Source organism: Gymnogyps californianus, chromosome 4, assembly GCF_018139145.2.
Source record: "Gymnogyps californianus isolate 813 chromosome 4, ASM1813914v2, whole genome shotgun sequence".
Taxonomy (NCBI): domain Eukaryota; kingdom Metazoa; phylum Chordata; class Aves; order Accipitriformes; family Cathartidae; genus Gymnogyps; species Gymnogyps californianus.
In genome coordinates this window covers 108,749-130,359 of record NC_059474.1, presented here as the reverse complement: position 1 = coordinate 130,359, position 21,611 = coordinate 108,749, and the positions used below count along the sequence as shown (strand labels likewise).

The 21,611-nt window shown below is 59.9% G+C and overlaps 1 protein-coding gene across 1 annotated transcript; it reads left to right on the top strand.

The window, feature by feature from the left end:
- The first annotated feature begins 600 nt into the window (after positions 1-600).
- On the top strand, positions 601-21,154 carry LOC127015487 (protein O-GlcNAcase-like). The gene is made up of 17 exons (XM_050895461.1): positions 601-640; positions 4,243-4,294; positions 10,973-11,070; positions 11,575-11,705; positions 12,643-12,814; positions 13,180-13,278; positions 13,620-13,904; positions 14,198-14,326; positions 14,864-15,894; positions 15,966-16,140; positions 16,448-16,504; positions 17,454-17,539; positions 17,784-17,888; positions 19,667-19,758; positions 20,195-20,387; positions 20,468-20,639; positions 21,018-21,154. Exons 1-17 carry the CDS (start codon positions 601-603, stop codon positions 21,152-21,154), a joined length of 3,054 nt encoding a protein of 1,017 aa, XP_050751418.1.
- Positions 21,155-21,611: the final 457 nt, after the last annotated feature.

The following is a 21,611-nucleotide window of genomic DNA, read 5'->3' as shown; positions in this document are numbered from 1 at the left end:
GTACCTCCTCCGGGGAGGGCTGAGGCGCCCGGCCCACCACGGGGAGGTTTTGCCCGGGGGCTACATGGGGGGGGGGGGGGGCCGCCCCGCGCCCCGGCCGCGCCGCGGCCCCACCCGCCGGGGCCGCCCCCTGCGCTGCGGCGGGCGCGTCTCCGCGGGGGGAGGGCAGGCGGTGGAGCCGTCCCTCCGCGCACCCCTCCGTCCCTCCACGCATCCCTCCGCACATCCCTGTTCCTCCTCGCATCCCTCCATCTCTCCGCGCATCCCTCCCCGCATCCCTCTGTTCCTCCTCGCATCCCTCCATCTCTCCGCGCATCCCTCTCTGCATCCCTCTGTTCCTCCTCGCATCCCTCCATCTCTCCGCGCATCCCTCCCCGCATCCCTCTGTTCCTCCTCGCATCCCTCCATCTCTCCGCGCATCCCTCTCTGCATCCCTCTGTCCCTCCTTGCATCCCTCCATCTCTCCGCGCATCCCTCTCTGCATCCCTCTGTCCCTCCTTGCATCCCTCCATCTCTCCGTGCATCCCTCCGCGCATCCCTCCGTCCCCCCCCGCACCCCTCCGCCCGCCCCAGCACCGGCAGGGCCGCTCCTACGCGGGTATGGCGGGGCGGCCGCGCTTCCTCTGCGGCGTGGTGGAAGGTAGGTCCCTCCGGGGCCACGGCTGGGGCCGGTGCCCCGCCCGGGCATTGCAGGGGCTGGCCCGGTCCATCCAGAGCGAACAGGGGCCGGGAAGCGCCGCCGGGACCCCAACCCCGCCCGGGACCCCGGGTATTGGGGAGGCAGGGATCCGGGCCCCTGCACAGCACCCTATCTCTGCCCCGGGGTACGGGACCAGCACCCCCCACTGACGCTCCCCAGCTCTTCCCCAGGGCACTGCTGCACCCCGCAGCCATCCCAGCACAGCCGACCGCCCCCCCCCCCCCCCCCCCGCAGTGGGGCATGGGGACCCGCTGCTCTGCCTCCAGCACTCTGCAGTGCTTTTTTCTGTGCCCAGGGCGTGGGGTCAGCATCCCGGTGTGTGCCCCTCCTGCCTCCCTGCCCGCAGTGCAACGCTGCCTTGGGCTGTGCCCAGAGCTGGCCGGGAAGAGCCTGGTCTCTCATAGCAGCTCTGTATGGCTCAGCCCTGTCCTTCTGCCCCTCCCCACCCCCAACTCCTGTTTCTGCAGCACCGGCACCTCTGGAGCTGGGCCAGGCCTGGCACCCACTAGGCAAAAGCATCTCCACTTTTCCTGGCAGCACAGTACCCCGCTGAAGCCCACTGCCCACTGCCTTGCCTGGGAGGAAGCAAAAGCACCACGCAAGTAGCACAAAATAAAGAGAAAGTGCAGGGATGAGGAAGTTGATAGTAAAAAGAAAGATGAGTCAGACAAGAATCATTGATATAGGAAAGCTGACCTGGGAAAGAGGACACAGATGTTGCCAGCAAAGCCACCCCAGGAGGAGGAGGTCCCTAGAGAGTGAGGAAGGACAGGCATCCCTCACCCTGGTAGCACAGGCCCTGGCAGGAAACATAGGATGGTGCTGCAGCGGGCAGGCTGCTGAGCAGGGTGCAGCTGTAGCAGGGCCAAGGCAGGCCAGGAGCGGTGTGTCCTACACAGAGCCCCCTGCTCCCTCCTGACACCCGGACATTGCTAGCAGCAGCCAGAGAGCGCAGACACACTGATGCCTCTGGGTGACCTGCACCCAGGACAGGAGAGGGGCTGGGGAACAGTTGGGGGCTAGGGACTTTGCTTCCCAATGTGTTCATCAGGACTTTGCTAACGGTTGTGAAGAAATTGCTGAGGGACATCCCAGATGGCCCAGAGTTTGGCAAGCAATGGTGTTGACGGGTTACTGATGTAGTGATCTGGGCCATGGGAGAGCCAAGGTACAAACGCACAGCATCACTCATCAGTGCTCGTCTGTCTTCAAAAGAGCAGAGCACCAACATCACTCCTTTCGAGATGCAGCCACACGTACAAACAGATCTTGCTGGTACAATTTAAGCCACTTTACTGGGCAGAATACACTAGGATGGTGTTTTCAACAGAGCTGCTGCTAGCAGGGCATGTGTAGGGGGTGAGTGTCATACTTGCAGTGTCAGTTCACAGCTAAGTGTGAGTGAGGCACTTGCAGGCAGGTGCTGTACAGGGACTCCTGGGACCTCACTGGGAGCTGAGCAGGAGTTCCTATGGATTGGGAAATGGAAAATCTATTTGTCATGGAAATACCTTCTTTGGGTGAAATGTTTGCTGGGATCCTTGAGTGGCCACAGATTTGGCCCCGTGCACAGTGGGGGATGGCTAGTAAGGTGAATATATATTATTTCAAAGTAGATGGAATAACCGTGTAGATGTTCAAGCAGGTAGAAGATCTATCTGCAAAGAAGATAATGTTCACTGTGTGCTGTGGCGCAAGCTACCACACCATTGCCCAAGGTTGGTATTGAGGGCTGCAGGGTGGGCTCCTGCCAAAGGGAGCAGGGCATTGGGGTCCCCTCCCAGGCAGACCAGCTCCGGTGCACTCAGGTGCTTTAGGGAAATGCAGGTGCTTTTCTGGGCAATGCTGGCCTCATGCCAGATGCTGAGAGCTGGTCCTTTCTCCCAGACTAACAGAGTCATTGTGATCTGCCCTTGTGCGCCGCCCAGTTCATGCAGTGAATGCATTCGCTTCCCTGAATATCTGCTCCTGTTGGCCTTGTCTGCTAGAACGTACATTGACTGATTTAAAAGTTGCCCATGATGCAGAGCCCATCCAAAACGAGGAAGCTGCCTTGATGGCTAATTGCCGTCACTGTTCAAGACGTAATGTATTTTCTGTGAGACTTCACATTGCAGCTGCCAGATCTTGCAGAGACTTGCAGTGACTGAAGATTCTTCTCTTGCTAAATTTCAGGTCTGTGCTGGAACACTTACAGGTTCCCCTTAACCTCCTCTTTAAAAAGCTGTCAAATCTGCATCTCTCCAAACCCATTTACCTGCCTATTTTCCCATTGTCCCCAAGTGAACTGGCTTGCTTTCCACTGGGTATTCTTTCTCGCTGGCTTTGCAGACAACTGTGCACCTCCCACGTCTTCCTACATGCAGAAATAGGAAGGGCTCTTCCTTGACAGCGGTCCCAACAGGGGAATGGGTGCTGCATGTCCAGCAGTGCCCCTGCTCACTATATATGGTACCCTGTCATGCAGAGCACAGGGCAGACTGTCAGCTGCCGGTGGTGCTGCAGCCTCAAGCTTGTGTCAGACAGTGGTGTCCAACAACCACCTAAAGCCTGCAAGCAGCAGAATTGGAAATGTTAAGAAACACTTGGGAATTTGCTGACTCCAGATCTGTATTTCCTGCATTCAGCTTTGTTGATGTGAACCTTCTGGAAGGGCAGTGTCCTTGCGGCCAGCCTTGGTGCTCATTGATGAGTGTCTTTGTTAGCAGACAACTGATAAGGTTGCTCCCTGGTGTGCTTACCCTCTCTGGATTTTCCCTTTGCAAGCTTATAGGGATGGTGTTTTCCAGTGGGGGACAGACAAGATGTCTGTGAAATGTCTTGTGGAGTCACAGTCCCAGCACTCGTGGGCATCCCCACAGGTTGTTTGTGTGTTCCTGATCTGAACAGCTTACCATGGGACAGGGATGCTCCTCAAAGTCCTGCCCTGCTGCAATGCAGGTATGTGTTTGCAGGGTGTAGGGGAGAGCTGTGTCAGTGCAATTTTGGTGCAGTTTGAGTTGTGCAGTGATTAAAGACAGAGAGAGCAGCTTTTATAGCCCATACAGGAGTGATGATGCTCTGCTTGACATGGCCTGACACTACACAGACAGAGAGAGATGCAGAGACACAGAGCTGGTCTCTGTAAAGAAGAAAATTCCCAGGCAGAAAACTCTAGGATGGTTGTACAATAGCTCTGTGCTTCGGTGCACCCCAAAATCATGCTAGAGTGCCTTATAACCTAGTCAGCCCTCAGCTGTCTCCTCTAGGCTTGGCTTTTACTGTGCAAATTCCCCCTCCCAGGTTAAGTGCTATCTTGTGCAATTCTTCCCAGCTGCCTCCTTCTGGGAAGGATGGAAGCACAGACGTTATACCCACTTACTTGGATACCAATGCCCAGCAAGATCGTAGCAGGATAATAGACATTTGAAGTACCCAGAGGTGAACAACTGGTGGATCTCTGGGTTTAAGAGCAGCCACTTAGGGACAGTACAGAGAGAGACTCTGTTTTAAGGCAGTTACTGACAACCACATTTTCGCCTTTTTTTTTTCCCCTTTTACAGGTTTCTATGGGAGACCATGGTCTATGGAACAGAGGAAACTTCTCTTTCAATGGCAAGTACCCTGAATTTTCCTCTGTGAAGGTACTAGCCTGTGGCAGAGTGACAAGGTGGAAACCAGAGTGCTGTGGAGGCAGGAGCGGTGAGGGAAAACATGCTGGAGGGAGGTTCCTGGGGCTGGCCTGCCTTTGGGACACCGGGGCGATGGCAGCGAAGGCGGCTCATGTTTCTCCCGGGGCTGCTCCTGCAGTGCCCACTCTGTCCCAGCACTCTTGCACCCCTGGATCCGGCCCGGGGAAAGACTCCTCTGCCATGGGCCCGGGTGTGGTGGCTGCAGGATGGACAGGCAGCCCAAGGATGCCTGGACAGATGCGGGCTGTGCTGCCCTGTGCTGGCAGACGGTGCTGGGACTCTGCCACAGCCCAGCTGCAGCCAGATGTGCTTGGCTGGGGGGCCTGGGCCAGGGCTGGGCGCCCCAAGGGAATGGGGTCTGGGGATGGGGTCCAGAAGGGACTGGGTGGGCACTAGCCCCTGCGTGCTGGCACTGCACAGCTGGCACGGGTGCTCCAGTGAGGGTGCAGACCCACAGGGAGCTGTCAGTGGGACAGGGTTGGACCCTGCTGCCCATGCTGTGGGAGCAGCGATGGCAGCTGGGAAGGGCTTGGGGAGGAGCGCGGGGGCTACCCGAGCCTGCAAATGCCGCCGCTGGAGGCACCAGAAAAGCTGCTCTGCCCTGACCGCAGCGTGGCGAGGGTCGGCTAGGGCAGCCCATGCGCAGGAGGGGTGTCAGGGAGCAGGCAGAGAGGCTGGGGCTGGAAATGGGAAGTCAGATCCGCGTGAGAGAGAACATGGGGGTGTTCAGCGGGCTGGAAGCCCACCTCAGGTGCTGACCTGGCAGGACGAGCGCCCGTTGCCTCATCGCTGAACCGTGCGGGCCTGGGCAGTGCCACGCGGCACCAGCCCCTGTGGGTGTGCTGGCTGCAGGACAGCACGCTGCGTGCCTGCGGCCACCAGCAGCAAGCGGCCAGCTCGCCCTGTCCCGGGCCGCCATCCCCGCCGCTCTGCACTGCCAGCAAGGGCACCGGGCAGGTGCTTCCAGCCAGCCCGACCTCGCTGGAGCTGGGCTTATCATTGTGGAAACAGATGGCCCAGCAAACCCGCATCACTCCACCGTGGGCACAGGTGGCCACTTGATCCACCTGTGCAAGTTTGCCGACGACAGCAAGCTATGCGGTGCGGTCGGCATGCTGGAGGGAAGGGATGCCATCCAGAGGGACCTGGACAGGCTTGAGAGGTGGGCCCGTGCAAACCTCATGAAGTTCAACAAGGCCAAGTGCAAGGTCCTGCACATGGGTCGGGGCAAGCCCAAGCACAAGTACAGGCTGGGCGGAGAACGGATTGAGAGCAGCCCTGAGGAGAAGGACTTGGGGGGTGTTGGTTGATGAGAAGCTCAACATGACCGAGCAAGGTGCGCTTGCAGCCCAGAAAGCCAACCGTATCCTGGGCTGCATCACAAGAAGCATGGCCAGCAGGTCGAGGGAGGGGATTCTCCCCCTCTGCTCTCATGAGTCCCCACCTGCAGTACTGCGTTCAGCTCTGGGGCCCCAACATAAGAAGGACATGGACCTGTTGGAGCGAGTCCAGAGGAGGGCCACGAAGATGATCAGGGGGCTGGAGCACCTCTCCTGTGAAGAAAGGCTGAGAGAGTTGGGGTTGTTCAGCTTGGAGAAGAGAAGACTCCAGGGACACCTTCTAGCAGCCTTCCAGTACCTAAAGGGGGGCTACAGGGAAGATGGGGAGGGACTTTTTAGAAGGGCATGTAGTGATAGGACAAGGGGTAATGGCTTTAAACTGAAAGAGGGTAGATTTAGATTAGCTATAAGGAAGAAGTTCTTCACTGTGAGGGTGGTGAGACACTGGCACAGGTTGCCCAGAGAAGCTGTGGATGCCCCCTCCCTGGAAGTGTCCAAGGCCAGGCTGGATGGGGCTTTGAGCAACCTGCTCTAGTGGAAGGTGTCCCTGCCTGTGGCAGCAGGGTTGGAACTAGATGATCTTTAAGGTCCCTTCCAACCCAAACCATTCTATGATTCTATGATCCTGAGGCTGCCATCCCTGCCTGGTGTGGAGGTAGCCCTTGTGTCCCTGTGAGTCCCCATGTATGTCTGTGTGTCGCCATATCTCCCTGTGACGGAACGATGTGGGCAGGATCTGTCACTGGCTGGATGTGAGAAATCACCTTGGGATGGGAGTTGATCTGTGCAGGAGAGAAAAAGCCCGCTCCTAGCAGCTGGCACCCATGCACTGGCCATCAGTGGGATGAGCTGCGCTGACAGTACCCGCTACCGACAAACTGGGGCCCTGCGGGAGCATCTGGCATGGGCAGCACTTGCAGAGCATCCGGCATGGGCAGCACGACGGTCACAGCCTAGGCGGTGCACTGGTCAGCGTGGGTACTGCCCCGGTGATGGCATGGGCAGCACGCTGGGGATGGTGTGGAGAGTGCGCTGGTCACAGCAGGGGCAGTACACTGGTGACAGCATGGGCAGTGCACTGGTGATGGCCGGGCAGTGGGCCAGAGACGGCAGGGCTGTGTGCTGGTGACTGTGCTGGTGATGGCAGCCATGCACTACGTGGGAGATGTGCTGGTCATGCTGTGGGAGTGCACTGGTGACAGTGTGGGCAGTCACAAGTGAAGTAAGGACCATAGTGCAGGGACCAGAGATGCAGATACAGAAAAATGTAGCTTAGAAGATTTGGGGAAAATGTGCAGGAAGGAAAACAAGATGTGATGTTTTAAAGTATGTTAGGAATGAGAAGGGCTAATGATGGCCTTGTCTGGTACTAGACTGGGATGTATGTTCACATGTTTGCACATGTGAGTGGTATGTTCATTGGTGTTTTTCTTGTCTGGAAAGAAACAAGATGAGGCACTTGTATCATGTGGTAGATGAAGTGCTTCCCAGTCTGTTCATCGTGGGAAAATGTAAAACATTGTCTACTAAGGAGGATAAATAAAAATAAATGAATATATCAGATGGCTTTCATACAGGAGTGCCAAAGAGCTGTCTAGGGAGGTGTCTGCCCTGTCCTGATAATTTCCAGTGAGTCTTGGATTGCTGGGGAGATTCTGGAAGGAATTTGTGCTTTTTGAGGCCAGAAAGGGCCTTATGATGGCGCAGTCTGATCTCCTGAAGTAGGCAGGCCCTGATCTCTCTCAGACCTGCTTCCCTTCACCTCCGACTGCAGTGGAGCATCTGGAGAGCTGGAGACCCTTCCTCTCCCGTCTCACCCGAATGCGTGCCCCTGTGAGTCACCCCTGGACCCTGCCATGTCCCTGACTGCCAGATGTGGCTTTTCTCTCCTCCGGAGCACTGGCGGGCTGAGGCTTTCCCCTGGGGAGATGAGCAGACTGGGCTCCAAGACTCTGTTGCTCGCAGGCGTTCCACCTATGTCTCTGTGTGTGGCTCCTTGACAGACTCACTCTAGTTCATCATCATCCTTCCCACGCTGTGGCCACTGCTCTGGCAGCATCTGCAGCCAGCACAGAGGTCACCGAATCTCCCTAGTCCCGCCTGACACTCTGCAGTGATTCATCTGGGGCGATCTGTTATGCTGAGTTACCAGTGGCATTGCAGGGGACACTCATGTTCAGCTAATCACTCGTTATGTTGTTACTTCAGACACCATATCTTCTGTATTCTTTTACCTAGGTAGGCCTTTATGCTTGGCTGTATTAAGAAGTATACTGCTTGCTGAAGCCCAGCTTAACAGCCATTTCAAATCACTCCGAGTGCTGTATTTGCTCCTTTATTCTCCACTTACTTGGTCTTTGCCAGCTGCAAACTGCAGAGGCGCAGCGTCCTGCCACGGGTTCATGCTTGCCCAGCTCTGCTGCCCACCCTGCCAAAGCTCTGCTTCAGCACTCACCATTTTTCAGCACTCTGGGGCTTTCCACCTGCAGGGCTTGGCAAAAATCTTTCAGTCCCAAAGAGTTCCTCTGACAGGCCTTTTAATGTCTGTGGATCAACGTTAGTGTGACCCTGTTAGATAACGGAGTGCCTGGGTTTAGACGGGCAGGTGGGGATTCCTCTGCCTCACGCTGTCTCTGTCTCTGTCTCCCCGCGGGGAGCAGCTGTGCAGGATTTGTGCACTGCTGAAGCAGGTGCCTGAGCGGTCCAGGAGATGTGCCCTGGGGGCCCTGCAGCTGGAGGAGCAGCACAGCTGGGGTTTTGGTCCTCCCGCACGCACCCCTGCGCTGGTGTTAGACAGGCAGGAGGGTGATCGGGTACCTCCAGCCCATCAGCCTCTGGCTGTGCTTGGCTGAGGAATGAAGAAGCTGGTGCAAGATTCAATCTATCAAAACTACAGTAAGGAGTGAGTATGTAAGTAATGCATGTTACTGTTGATGGATAAGGAATTGGCTGGACGGCTGCATCCAAAGAGTTGCAGTCAATGGCTCAACGTGCAAATGGAAACCAGTAACGAGTGGTGTCCCCCTGGGATCCATACTGGGACCAATACTATTTAATATCTTCATCATTGACATAGTGGGATTGAGTGAACCCTCAGCAAGTTTGCAGATGACACCAAGCTGAGTGGTGCCGTTGATCGCCTAGAGGGAGGGGATGCCATCCAGAGGCACCTTGACAGGCTTGAGGAGTGGACCCGTGAAAATCTCATGAAGTTCAACAAGGCCAAGTGCAAGGTCCTGCACCTGGGTCAGGGCAATCCCCAATATCAATGCAGACTGGGGGATGAAGGGATTGAGAGCAGCCCTGCAGAGAAGGACTTGGGGGTACTGGTGGGTGAAAAATTGGACATAAGCTGGCAATGTGCACTTGCAGCCCAGAAAGCCAACCATATCCTGGGCTGCATCACAAGAAGCATGGCCAGCAGGTCAAGGGAGGTGATTCTGCCCCTCTACTCCGCTCTGGTGAGACCCCACTTGGAGTACTGCGTCCAGCTCTGGGGTCCCCAGTACAAGAAAGACATGGACCAGTTAGAGCAAGTCCAGAGGAGGCCACGAAAATGATCCGAGGGCTGGAACACCTCTCCTATGAAGAAAGGCTGAGAGAGTTGGGGTTGTTCAGCTTGGAGAAGAGAAGGCTCCAGGGAGACCTTATTGCAGCCTTCCAATACCTAGGGCTTATCAGAAAGATGGGGACAGACTTTTTACCAGGGCTTGCAGTGACAGCACAAGGGGTAACGGTTTTAAACTGAAGGAGGGTTGATTTAGATTGGACATAAGGAAGAAATTCTTTACTATGAGGGTGGTGAGACACTGGAACAGGTTGCCCAGACAAGTTGTGGATGCCACCTCCCTGGAAGTGTTCAAGGTGAGGCTGGATGGGGCTTTGAGCAACCTGATGTAGTGGAAGATGTCCCCGCCCATGGCAGGGGGTTGGACTGGATGATCTTTAAAGGTCCTTTCCAACCCAAACTATTCTGTGATTCTAATGCCAGCAGCTCATGGATTCCTTGTAAAAGGACTTCAGTTAAAGCAGAGTTACTGCTGATGGCAGATGCTGCACCTTGATGAATCCTTGCCCCCATTACAGTGGCAGTGCTGGACCCCGTGTTAACTGGGTGCAACTCCAGAGAGGATTGCAGGCTCTCTGGAGGTCTGTGTCATAGGTGGTGTGTGGTTCCCAGAGAGGCACCCTGGGCTGAGTCCCCCAGGCCAGACTGTGCCTGGCAGGTGCACCCCGCTCCTGGACACTGAGCTTGGGGGAGCGGTGAGGTGCCAGCTGTCCAAGGTGTCTCCGCTGGTCCTGCTCCACAGAGATCCCTCACATCCAGAGGGGGAACTAGCTCCTACATACCTGCTTCATCTGGAGTCACTGGTCACAACAGGCAACCTTGCAGCCTGCATGTTCGGGCTACAAACAAGTTTGGTTCTTGATTACACAATTAGAAGCATAGCTGAAGAGAAAGGGAAAAGAAACCCACCCCAAACATGCTTACACAAGATGCTAAGTGCTTCCACAGGTCTCACTGCAAGCCCTGAAAGAGCTGCTGCAAAGCTGCAGGGGTGGTTTGGCGTGATGGAGCCCCACAGCTGGACTCCAGGGCTGGGGCTGCCTGCACCCTCGAGGGGCTGCGTGGAGCAGCAGACCACTGAGCTTGCTCCCTCCATCGCTCCAGTCCCATCCTCTGTCTCCTTGGCCGTTTTGTTCTCAGTCTCCCTCAAGGATCCCCCTCCTCCCCCAGAGGCTGCTCTGGCCACTCGCCCCTCCTCCATTCCTTGCTCAGGACATTGAGCTTTTCGTCATCACAGGACTTTGTCAAGTGGTTAAAACAGGCTGTTTAGGCTAAGCTGGTCCCTCCCACCCGCTTTTTCCACAGCAAGGGTGTTAACCCATCTCCCAGGAGGCAACATCTTGCTGGTCTCCGAGACTTTCTCATCCAGATGCACTCTCTTTCTGGAGGTCCCTAAACAACACAAATCGTTGGGCTCAGCACTGGGAGCACTGGGTGAGATTTATGTCTCCATGTGGCTGTCGAAAGTACGCAGGGCAGGGCTCCCTGTGCAGGGGAAGAGCTGTGGCTCCGCAGTCTGAGGGGCTCTGTGTGAGCAGAGGCTGGAAGCCTGCAGGACATGGCGCAGCTCCGGGGAAGGAGAGGGCACCACGTGCCGAGGAGCTCTTGGAGTTGCGGGCTGGCACCTGCCCGAATGCCTCTTTGCAAAGAGCCCATCTGGAGCCTTGGGTGACCCCTTGTCCTTGCTGCACAGGCTGAAACGCTGGGGGCTGAACTGCTACATGTACGCGCCCAAGGATGAGCTGAAGCACCGGCTGCTCTGGCGAGAGCCCTACACAGAGCATGAGGCAGGTAGCGGCTCTGCTGGGCCCCAGCACGGGTGGGCTGCAGGTGTCCTGGGACCTCAAGGGTGAAGCATGGTCTGCATCTCGGCCAGGGTCAGACTGGCTGTCACCACTCTTCCTGCCAGAAACCTGCCCATTGTAGGGAGCCCTGCAGGCCCTGCCTAGTGCAAGGAGACCCCCAGACCCTGCCCGGTACAAGGAGGCTCCCCAGACCCTGCCCATCACATGAAATCGCCTAGGAGCCCACTCAGCATGGGGAGCTCCCCACATGGGTCTCTGGCAATATGCTCGAATATGCCAGGGCCCATAGACCCTTGCGGAGAGTCCTCTGTGTCCCAAGGGACTGGAAACTGTCTCCCCTGCGTCTCTCCCCTCCAGATGCTTTCTCATGCCTCCCGATGCCCTCAGCTCCTTCCTTTCAGGCCACTATGGTTCCCTCTCCGTCCAGCCCTTGTCTCCCTCCACCCCTTGCCTCCCAGCGCTCACAGCACCCCCTCTGCTTTGTCCCCAGCCCACATGCGGTCTCTGATCGAAGCTGCCCAAGAACAGGGTGTGGAGTTTGTTTTCGCCATTTCTGCTGGCCAGGACATGGTGTTTTCAAGTGCTGGGGATCGGCTCCTGCTGCAGCAAAAACTCAGGCAGGTACCGTGGGCCATTCCTTCATCCCACTGCTCCCAGGCGAGGGGCATGCATGCTTGTGTGTGGGCCCCATGCCCACCCCAAAGGCTGACGTGGGGCTGTAAACCCCTCCTGCTGCTGCGCATCAGGGAGCAGCTCTGTGGGGTGCCTGGTGGCAAACATGTTGTCCCTGTCACGGTGACAGAGAGCCGAGGGCTCCATGGATGCCTGACTGCTAGCAGGCAGCGCTGGGGGCAGGAGAGGGACCGGCCAAGCCCCAGAGCTTGCTGGGCAGCACCGGAGGCCGGTGCAGGCTGGTGCTGAGCCCCCAGTCCCCAGGGAGGGTAAAGAGCCGCCGGCACGGCAGGTTTGCTCCGTGGGCAGCTGCTCCTCCCCGCAGCACAGCCCAGGCAGCAGCCGCCCTGCGCTGCGCCATGCCCAGCCACCTCTCCAGCCGCCCCCAGCCAGCCCTGGCGCAGGGAGCACCAGCCCGGGCGTGCGGCAAGGCTTCTCCTGAGGCTCTGCTGGCCTCTGCTCCTGCCACGGGGCTCCCAGTGCTGCAGGGCGATGCGGGGGTGCGGTGTGAGCGGATGTGGCAGGCGGCGAGTGGGGCTGCCTGGCAGCGGCACGGTGGGAGCGGGCTCTGGGCCACCGCAGCATGGGCTCTGGTTTGAAAGGGCTCCTGGCCCATGGCAAACACGGCCGTGCCCAGGGCTTGCAGCGAGGTGGACCGTGGCCATGGGGCTGGCACATGCCTGCGAAGCGGCTGGGCCTTCTGTGCGGCGTCCACTGGGCAGGCGTGGGGGACGTGGTGAGGGCTGCTCTGCCTGCCCCGTCCGTCCGGGCGCCCCAGACCTCTGCTGTCCTTAGGGGGCCCAGGCGGCAGGGGCTCGTCCGGGGCTCGCTGCCTCCTTTCTCTCTGCTGCCCAGGGATCCTAGCAGCCCGTGCCCATGCCTGCAGGTGGCTGCCATGGGGTGCCACTCCTTCGCACTGCTCTTTGACGACATCGACCCCTGCATGTGCCAAGCTGACAGAGACGTCTTCCCCTCCCTGGCGCAGGCTCAGGCCTCTGTGGCCAATGAGGTGTACCAGGAGCTGGGCCAACCCTCCGTCTTCCTCTTCTGCCCTACAGGTACTGTCTGCAGCGGTGCGGCCCCAGCCATCCCACCCCTGGGAGCCCAGTGCTTGGTCAGCCGTGGCACCCCACAGCAGACCGGGGTGCCCTTCGGCTGGCTGCACCCAGCACCTGTGTCTGCTGAGAGCTGACTGCCCTGACAGCCTCCATGGCTCCCCCCAGCCCCCTCATGCTCCTGCGGGAGCCCTGGAGATCTCAGGACTAGGACAGGACCAGGCTGCAGATGGGCTGGCGCTTCAGCAGCCGTGCATGCTGTATTCCATGCACCGTGCATCTCCCCAGCCCCTATCCATTGATCCCAGGCAGCCTCTCCTCTCCCGGTCTCTCTGCCCCTCAAGGGATGCTCTGTGCTCTCTCCCCAGAGTACTGCAGCTCTCTGTGCTCTCCCAGCCCCAGCCAGTCCTGCTACTTGCTGACCATCGGCCAGGAGCTGCTCCCAGGGATCGGTGTCATCTGGACAGGTGAGTGCCTGGCCCGGCTCTGCGGCGTGTGTGACCCTGTGCAGCTTCTCAGCAGGAGCCCGTGTCTGCAAACCCTGCAGCCACGGGCTCTGTCCTGGGAGAGGTGCCAGCCAGTGGCCCCGTCGTGGTGCCTTTCAGCATCAGGGTGTGCAGCCCCGGCCAGGCAGGCAGTGGGTCGGGCTGTGGGTCTGCTCTTCTTCTGGCTAGGGAGGGTGGGGTGGGGTGACTCGACTCTCATCTCCATGCTCAGCGCCTAGATGTGTGCGTGACCCTGTTGTGAGTGTGCACGATGGGCTGCGCTGCCTGTGTGCTCCATGCACGTCTGTGCCGTGATGCTCCAGGCCCAAAGGTGGTGTCACAGGAGCTCTCAGCCACACTGCTGGAGGAGGTGGAGGGTGTCCTGCGGCGCCGCCCCATCATCTGGGACAACCTGTATGCCAACGACTATGACTGCAGACGTGTCTTCCTGGGCCCCTACACGGGACGTGCCCCCGGCCTCATGCCCAGGCTCCATGGACTGCTCCTCAACCCCAACTGCGAGCTCCAGGCCAACTTCATCCCCATACACACACTGGGTAGCTGGTTTCGGAGCGAGCTGGGGAGCTGTGCCCACCCTGATCATGCAGGTACCTGGCCCCAGCGCCCCAGGCAGCTCTATACGTGGGGCCCTGGTGCTGGCAGTGAGCTTGTGCACTCAGGGCAGGATCTGCCCATCACTGCCTGTCGTTGCCATGGCCCTGCAGGCTTTCTTGCCTGGGTGAGGTGTCTCACCTAGCTGGGCACTACCCGACATCCCAGGGCATGGGATCCATCATGGGGGCATCTCCCTGGGGGGGGCTGCCCACCCTCAGTGTGGCATGGGATAGCTCTGTCAAGCAAAGAGTGGGGCTGCCTGGGCTGATGAGCTCCAGTTCCTTAGGGATGGAGACTGCAGCAGCCCTGGGGGACAGCCAAGGCCCACAGGAGGGGAGCTACAGCCCCCAGGAGGCCTTGGAGCTCGCGCTGCATGACTGGGTGGCTGAGATAAACCAGCAGGCCTTGGAGCCAGGTAAGTGATGAACTCGCACCATGCAGCATGCCTCACCCGCTCTGGAGTGCTGGACCGGCTCTGCTGGGAGCTCGGTGGGGTGAGGGAGCCCCATGCCCTGCCCGTTTGGATGGGGCGCTCTGGCTGGTGCGGCAGCGAGGTCTGTGTGTGTCGTGGTGGGCAGGCGTGGGTGTCCATCGCACGATTCTGCCCCCTGGGTGCTCCTGCCCTGGCCACATCCCAGAGGGGGTCTCCTCGGCTGGCATTGTGGGAGCCTGGGCCAGGATACGGCTCTGGAAGAGGGGCTTCAGCCAGGTGCAAGCTTGGTGTTTTGCAATGTTTGCCTCTGCAAAGCCTGTGGCCTCACCAGCCAGTTCACAGAGGCGTGAACTCCAGAGCACAGAGCGATGCAAAGCCCATGGTCCTGGCAGCTCCCCAGTCCCTGCCAGCTCGGAGATGGAGCTTCCCAGCACAACCGCCCCCAGGGCTCTCCTGCCCCATGGGCAGCAGTTTCCATACAGGTGCCAGAGGGGCTGCCCCCTTGCTCCTTTCTGCCAGGAGGAAGGACCCCAGGACACGCCAGCGTCAGCGTCAAGGGAGGAACAAGGCTGCAGCCCAGCACAGCGGGAGGACAGGAGGTCATGCCCGAACTCCAGCCCCACGACTCTGTTCCCAGTGGGGCAGACGAGCATGGCCCTGAGCCCTGTGGTGTGGCACCAGGGGAGGGAAAGAGGAAGGTGACCTCGGAGCCGGAGAAGGGCAGTGGGAGCAGGACCCCTGCTGGCAGTCAGCAAAGCCCCACAGGGGACGGGGACCAGCTCGTCATGGGGAGCAGAGAGAGCTGTGAGCCCTCCTCTGCTCTGCCCAGCACGGCTGGGAGTGCCCAGTCCGCAGGAACCCCAGTGGCTACCGATACCCTCCACAGCCCAGGCCCCGCCGTGTGCTGCAGCAATGAGGCCAACACCAGGCAGAACCTTCCCCTACCCACCAGTGATGCCAGGACAGGGGGTGGCAGCCCCCCCCCATCCCCCAGCAGTACCCAGCCTGAGGCCAGCAGGGCTGACATGCCCCAGACACCCCTAGGGCCTGGGGCTTGCACCAGCCCTGGCCCCCCAGCACCACTCACTGATGGGGCTGGCGCCAGCCCTGGGCCCACGGCTGTGCTCACTGATGGGGTGGGTGCCAGCCCTGGGCCCACGGCACCATTGACCCCAGAGGAGGCTGGGTCCAGCCACATGGCCCTGCTGACCCTGGAGGAGGCTGGGTCTGGCCCCATGGTACCACTGACCCCCAAGGAGGCCAGGATCAGCCCCACAGCACCGGTGACCCCAGAGGAGGCCAGGTCGAGCCCCATGGCACTGACCCTGGAGGAGGCCAGGACCAGCCCCACAGCACTGCTGACCCCAGAGAAGGCCAGGTCCAGCCCCACGGCACCGCTGACTCTGGGGGAGGTGCGGATGCTGGTGGAGCTCTTCTACCTGCCCTACCATCATGGGCCACTGGCGCAGCATCTCCTGGAGCACTTTCGGTGGCTCTGGGCAAACGGCCTCAGTGTGGGGGTTCCGGCCACGGCACCTGATGCCTGCGGGGTAAGGCTGGTCCGGGCGCTGCTGCGGGACGGTGCCTGTCACAGTTGCACTGACACCTGGTCCACCCACAGGGCATGCAGTGGCGCAGCAGAGCCCAGTCCTTCCAGCTGCTCTGCGCTCAGACGTGCCGCCTGCACAGCCGCTTCGTCAGCAGCGCTGGACGGGCGCTGCTCTACGACCTCCACCCCTACCTCTGGGACATCCGCAACATGCTGCTGGCCGCCAGTGCCTTCGTCCTCTGGCTGGGTACGTGGCTGATGCCAGCCCCGAGCCAGCCCCTGTGGCCCCGTAGCGCGTATTCGCACCCTGGCCAAATCCAGCCAGGTTGAAGTGCAGGGCCCCCCAGGCACTGCGGCACACCCAGGGCATCTGAAGCTTGTTCAGTGGTTTCCCCCTCTAAAGAGGTGAAGGTGTCTGGGACCCCCTCCCAGAGGTCTTGGGGTCCCTGTGTCCAGCCAGGGGTGCCAGGGTCTCTCCTGGGAGTGCACCTCCCCTTGACACCTTCCCCGCTGCTGACCCATGTCCCATGCTCACCACCTTGCCTCCTTTGCAGATGGCCATCTCCTCTGCGACCCTGACCCCAAGGGCACCTGGGGAAGCTGCTTTGGCTGTAAGTACCGGTGCTGCCCTGGCTCACCCACCTGGGCGGTGGGGTCCTGGCTGCTGCCCTCCGTCGCCTCCAGCCCTGCAGCAGCAGCCAGCACTTGCCATCGGGTTGCCCTTTCCCACCCTCTGCCTGCCGAGCGGAGCAGGAATGGCCATGGGAAGGTTGGCACCCCTGCGTGCCCTGACACACCAAGGCAGGATGAGGCACTGCTGCTGGGGTCAGGGCAGTCATCGGAGCAGCTCTTCACCATCTCTCTCAGTCTAGAAGGAATGCCTATTACTAGGACATGGTTCATCAGCCCTTTTAATCCAAAGACTGGTAAAAGGGATCCATGGGCCATTGGGAGCAGTAATGCCCTGGGTGACAGAGGTGAGGTTGGATTTTGAATGCCTGTGCATCCCTTTGGAAGCTCCTGTTCCTCTGGTTTACGGTTCCCTGGTTGCTGTGTGGGCCTTGTGACCTCTTACAAACCAAGAACTGTTACCAGATGACAACCTGAGAGTGTCTCCAAGTTCAGTGTGAGACAGGGCCATGTGCCTTGAAGCACTTCCACAGGGAAGCAGGCACACACAGAGCAGGAAGCAGCCGCATGCAGTGCAAGTTCCTACAGGCACTGCAGAGCTGGCTGGCTGGGCAGCAAAGCAGCGCGCTGCTCTCTGTGCCAGGCTGCAGCTTTCCAACTGTAGCCAGGAGCTGAGTCTTTACCTTACGCCTTTCATGGCGGCAAGATCATGCCTTTCCCCATTCCCCCACTTCAAGCCCTGTTGCGGAGGGTGTGCTGCTACCCCAATGCATGGGGCTGGCTGCCCGAGCCCAGGCGAGGTCCCATGCCCGGGCTGCACAGCTGTCGACCGGTGTGGATCGTGATGTTGCTGTGTGATGGAGGCTGATCTCCCCCTGGCCCAGCAGGTTTTTGTTCACCTCACATGTGTCTGTCTCCTGCTGCCTCCAGGGTGCCAGAGCATCACTGCCCCGATCCTGCTGGGGGGGGACGCTGAGCCCTGGGCGCATCGTGGGGGCCTCTTTGGAGAGCTGCAGGTGAGACCATGCCCATATCTGTGGGGGCTGAAGGAGCGGTTGGGAAGCCAGGATCCCAGCTGCTGCTCCTGGCCCTGCGATTGGGTTGCTGCAAGCTTGGGAAGGCAGAGCTGCCCCAGGCCTCTGCGCCTTGGCTGCGGCTGCTGAGGTTTAGGGTGCCTCAGAGGGACCCTCCTCCTGCTGCCTCCAGGACAAGGTTTGGAGCCAGGACAACCTGCTCCCTGACCAGCTATATCTCTTCCAGGCACTGCTGCCCGTTGGGAACAGCTGTGACCTCTTCTACCACCCACCTCCGCTCTTCCCGTCCAGCCAGCTGTACCTCTTGCGCCCGCTGCTGCCCCTGGACAAGGTGGGAGCCATGGCCCGAAGGGGTGGCCCGCACCACTCAGGCCAGAGCTCACCTTTTGCGTGGCTTGTGCTGTACGTGTGCTAACAAGATACGTGCTCGTCTGTTGCTGACCCCAAGACCGAGCTTGCAGTGCAGGGTGATGCAGGTGGGAAGGGACGTCTGGGGTCCAGCCCCGCTCAGAGCAGGCCAGACTGGGGCAGGTCACCCGGGGCTGTGTCCAGCAGCGTGTCAGCCCCCTGGGCTGGAGAGCGAGTGTTGTGGCCAGTGTCCTCGGCAGGGACCATCACCCGCCTCCCTGTGACGAGTGCCCGGGCAGAGCCCCTCCTGGCAGCCGGCAGCAGGAGAGGGAGTCCCGGCTCAGAAGTGAGCAGCAGACACAAGCACAGATAAACTGGCACAGACTCGGGGTCGCCAGGCTGTGAGGGCGATCTCCAGAGCACCCCCAGCGCTGATCTCCAGCGGTGGCCACAAGCAGATGCCAGGAAAGATCCAGAACAGGACAAGTCTGGATGGTGACCTCCTGCAGCCTTCATCAGTCTGCAGCTCTGGGCACTGCCTGAGCCAGTTGAGGTTCATCTCCAAGTCAGTCCCTTCTTCAAACACTCATCCAGTTTACAGGATGATTCCCCACTGGAGAGGCAGCAGCCTCTGTCAGCCGTGACCTGCTTGCTGCCACCCCCCCGCTCTGTTTGACATCCCAGCAGTTCGATGGGATGGGGAGGGAAAGGGAGAATTTGGAAGTCTTTAACACACAAGTTAAACTGCTGCCAAATCCAGCAGAGCCCTGGGTTCCCCACATACCACACAGTCTGCAGCAAACACCCTGCTCCCTCACCCTGCTGCCTCTCCTAGCTAAAGAAAATGCTAATGCTGCAAATCCAGCCATCATGGACACAACTGCACAGTCCTGTTAAATACAGTACCCAGCAATGCACAGCTGCAGCGCTTGTAAATAAGAGGAGGAGTTGCAAGCACATGAGAGCAGATTATAATATCAGACTGCAGCTGCCAGCAATTCCCATTGCAAGAGCTTGTTTTCCGTTGCCTGTTGTCAGATTTCATCTGATCAGGCTAAACTTTAACAAGCTGAATGTCTGTGTCCAGTGAAACTGAGAGGAAAATCCAGCTAAGCACTTCAGCCCACTCTGGGAACGGCGCTCAGAAGCACACAGAAGTGCACTGTCCTGCCCTTGTCATTCAGTGATCGGGGCAGCCTTTCCTTTGAGAAGCAGTGCTTTTATCGGGATATTCTTTTTGCTGATCCTGTGAGCAGCAGCAAACTCAAATCTGACCAAGATGGGAAATTTTGAGATGTCCCACTTTGCACATGCTCTGTGGAGACTTGAGTTTCAGTATTGGTTTTGCTGCCGTTCTGGCTGCTCTGAGCATGCTCCGTCCTGGGGCGAGCAGCGTTTCTCCAGCAGCCGCTGCTCTGCGATGCCTGACTGGAATGGCAATTTCTCATTTTGAAGTGTTGCTGCGCTGCGGTAACGAGCCTCAGAGGCCAGCAGAAGGTGGTGCACGGTGCATCACTTGGCACAGACACCAGCGCCCGTGGTCGGCTGAAGCACATACCTTCATACCTTCCCCTGGCCAGGACGTGCTGGAGGCCACAGCCCTGGTCGCGGTCCCTCTTTGTGGTCAGCCTGGGCAGCTGCTGGTACACCGTGCTCCGGCAGGGGCTGTGGCGGGGGCGGCAGGCAGCTGAGGGGCACCAGCGGGGCAGGGGTTGGGCAGGGCAGGCAGAGCCAGGGCTGAGGTGCATCTGGGTCTTCCAGGGAGAGCTTTACCGAATGTGCCGGGAGAGTTTGGACTGTGACCCCGAAGTCGCAGAGATCCTCGCGGCCCACCCCGATCTTCTCGGTGACAGGTGAGATGTGGCCCCTCTGGGGCTCCCTCTTGGCAGGCATGTGCCAAGCCCAGCCGTGTGCTGGGTGATGCAGGGCCATGGTGTGAGGCAGTGGCCTCTGCTCGCATCCCTGTGGGGACCAGCTCTGCCTGTACCCCGGCTGGCGGTGGCCTCACCCTGCAGGAGGGGGCAGGGAGGGCAGTCCCTGCACTGATGTCCAGCTGGGTCATGGCAGCCGCCGTGGGAATGGACCCACTGTCCAGCCTGGCTGCGGGGGTCTGCGGTGGCTCCCCTTGGCTGAGGGCTTCTGCTGGGGGGGTCTCAAAGGGATGGTCTGGTGCACGCTGGGGTGCTGTCCTGCCGGGGCAGGAAGGAGGAGGCTGGCTGCTCTGAGCTTTCCCTGGGGCGGGCTGGGCTCCAGGTCGCAGCTCAGCAGTGCTCCTGCTCTGGCTGGCAGGCTGCTGGGCAGCTTCCTGAGCCTCAGCCCCGAGTACACATTTGTGCTGGAGGATGAGGGTGGTCCATGCGGCTATGCAGCCGGAGCACTCTGCGCTGAAGGCTTCCTGCAACAGCGAGACAGCAGCTGGCTGCCGGCCATACGGCACAAGTACCCCCAAGACCTGGGCGCAGGTGCCCCAGCTCTGGGACAGGTGAGGGGGCACCTGGAGCAGAGGGGAGCGGGTATGGGGGGGATGGAGGGGGTTCCCTCACTTGTGTTTGTCTCTTGCAGGATGCCCTGGAGGAAGCACTGCTCTTCTTCCACGCAGAGCCACCGGCCGTGCCCCTGCCTGTGCTGCGGCGCTTCCCCTCCCTGGTGCAGCTGGGCACAGCCCCCCGTGTGCTGGATGCGGGGGCCAGCCGCAGCCTGGCTATCTGCCTGCTGAGCGCACTCAGGGCCAACGGTAAGCATGACCTCCCCATGCTAGGGGGGACTGAAGCCTCCTTGATTCAGCACAACCCCATCCCGACTGCTCCCTTGCCCACCCCAGAGCTGGGAGCCGGTCCCACCTGCACCCCACCTCTCAGCATGGGGCTGGGGTAGCCCTCACCGGGGCTCCTCGTCCCCTCTCTGATGCAGTCTGGCCCCAGCTCCCAGGCACCGTGCCCTCCCCTTGCACCAGGGGACATGTGGACCTGTGACTCAGGGCATCACGCAGGCACCCACTGGCAAAGGGCAGTGGAGAGGCTGACCCCCTTGTGGAGGGGGTCCCAGCCACTGGCCCCCAGCCCCAGTGCTGCGTTCCCAGTGCCAGGGACCTGACCTCTCACCTCCCTTCCAGGGTCGCGGGGAGTGTTTTGCCAGGTCAGTGCCGCTGACCGGCAGCAGCTGAGCTTCTACAGCAAGCTGGGCTTCGTCGCCCTGCCAGTGCCCTGGAGCAGCTCTCCCAGTGCTCTGCTCCTGGGACGTCTCCTCTGAGCATGCTGCGTTGGGTGCGGGCATGGGGAGGCAGTGCCACCGTGCTCCCCATCCTGCGCAGCATCAGCCTGAGGGAGCAGGAGCAGAGGGGCACCTTGAGCAGGGCAGGTACACGTGATGGGAGACACTGCCTGGGGGTGAGCAGGATGTCACTGGGATGTGTGCAGGGGACTAGGCTGTGAGGGTCCTTGGGTGGCAGAGAGGTATTTCTGCCGTCTCAGGAGATTTGGGCATCAGGGCACCTCCACTCCTGCCCTGACTGTTCCTGCTTGCTGAGCACCGTCCACCTTTCCTGAGGAGCCAGCAACATCCCCAGGCTGTCTGCAGACCACCAGGCCTGGCGGGAGCCACATGGGCAGTATTTAGGGTGGTGGTCTCGGAGCATGGCACAGTGCATTAGCGCTAAGGGAGCGTCCCTGTCCTGCAGGCTGGGCTGTCCAGCTCTCTCCATCCCCTG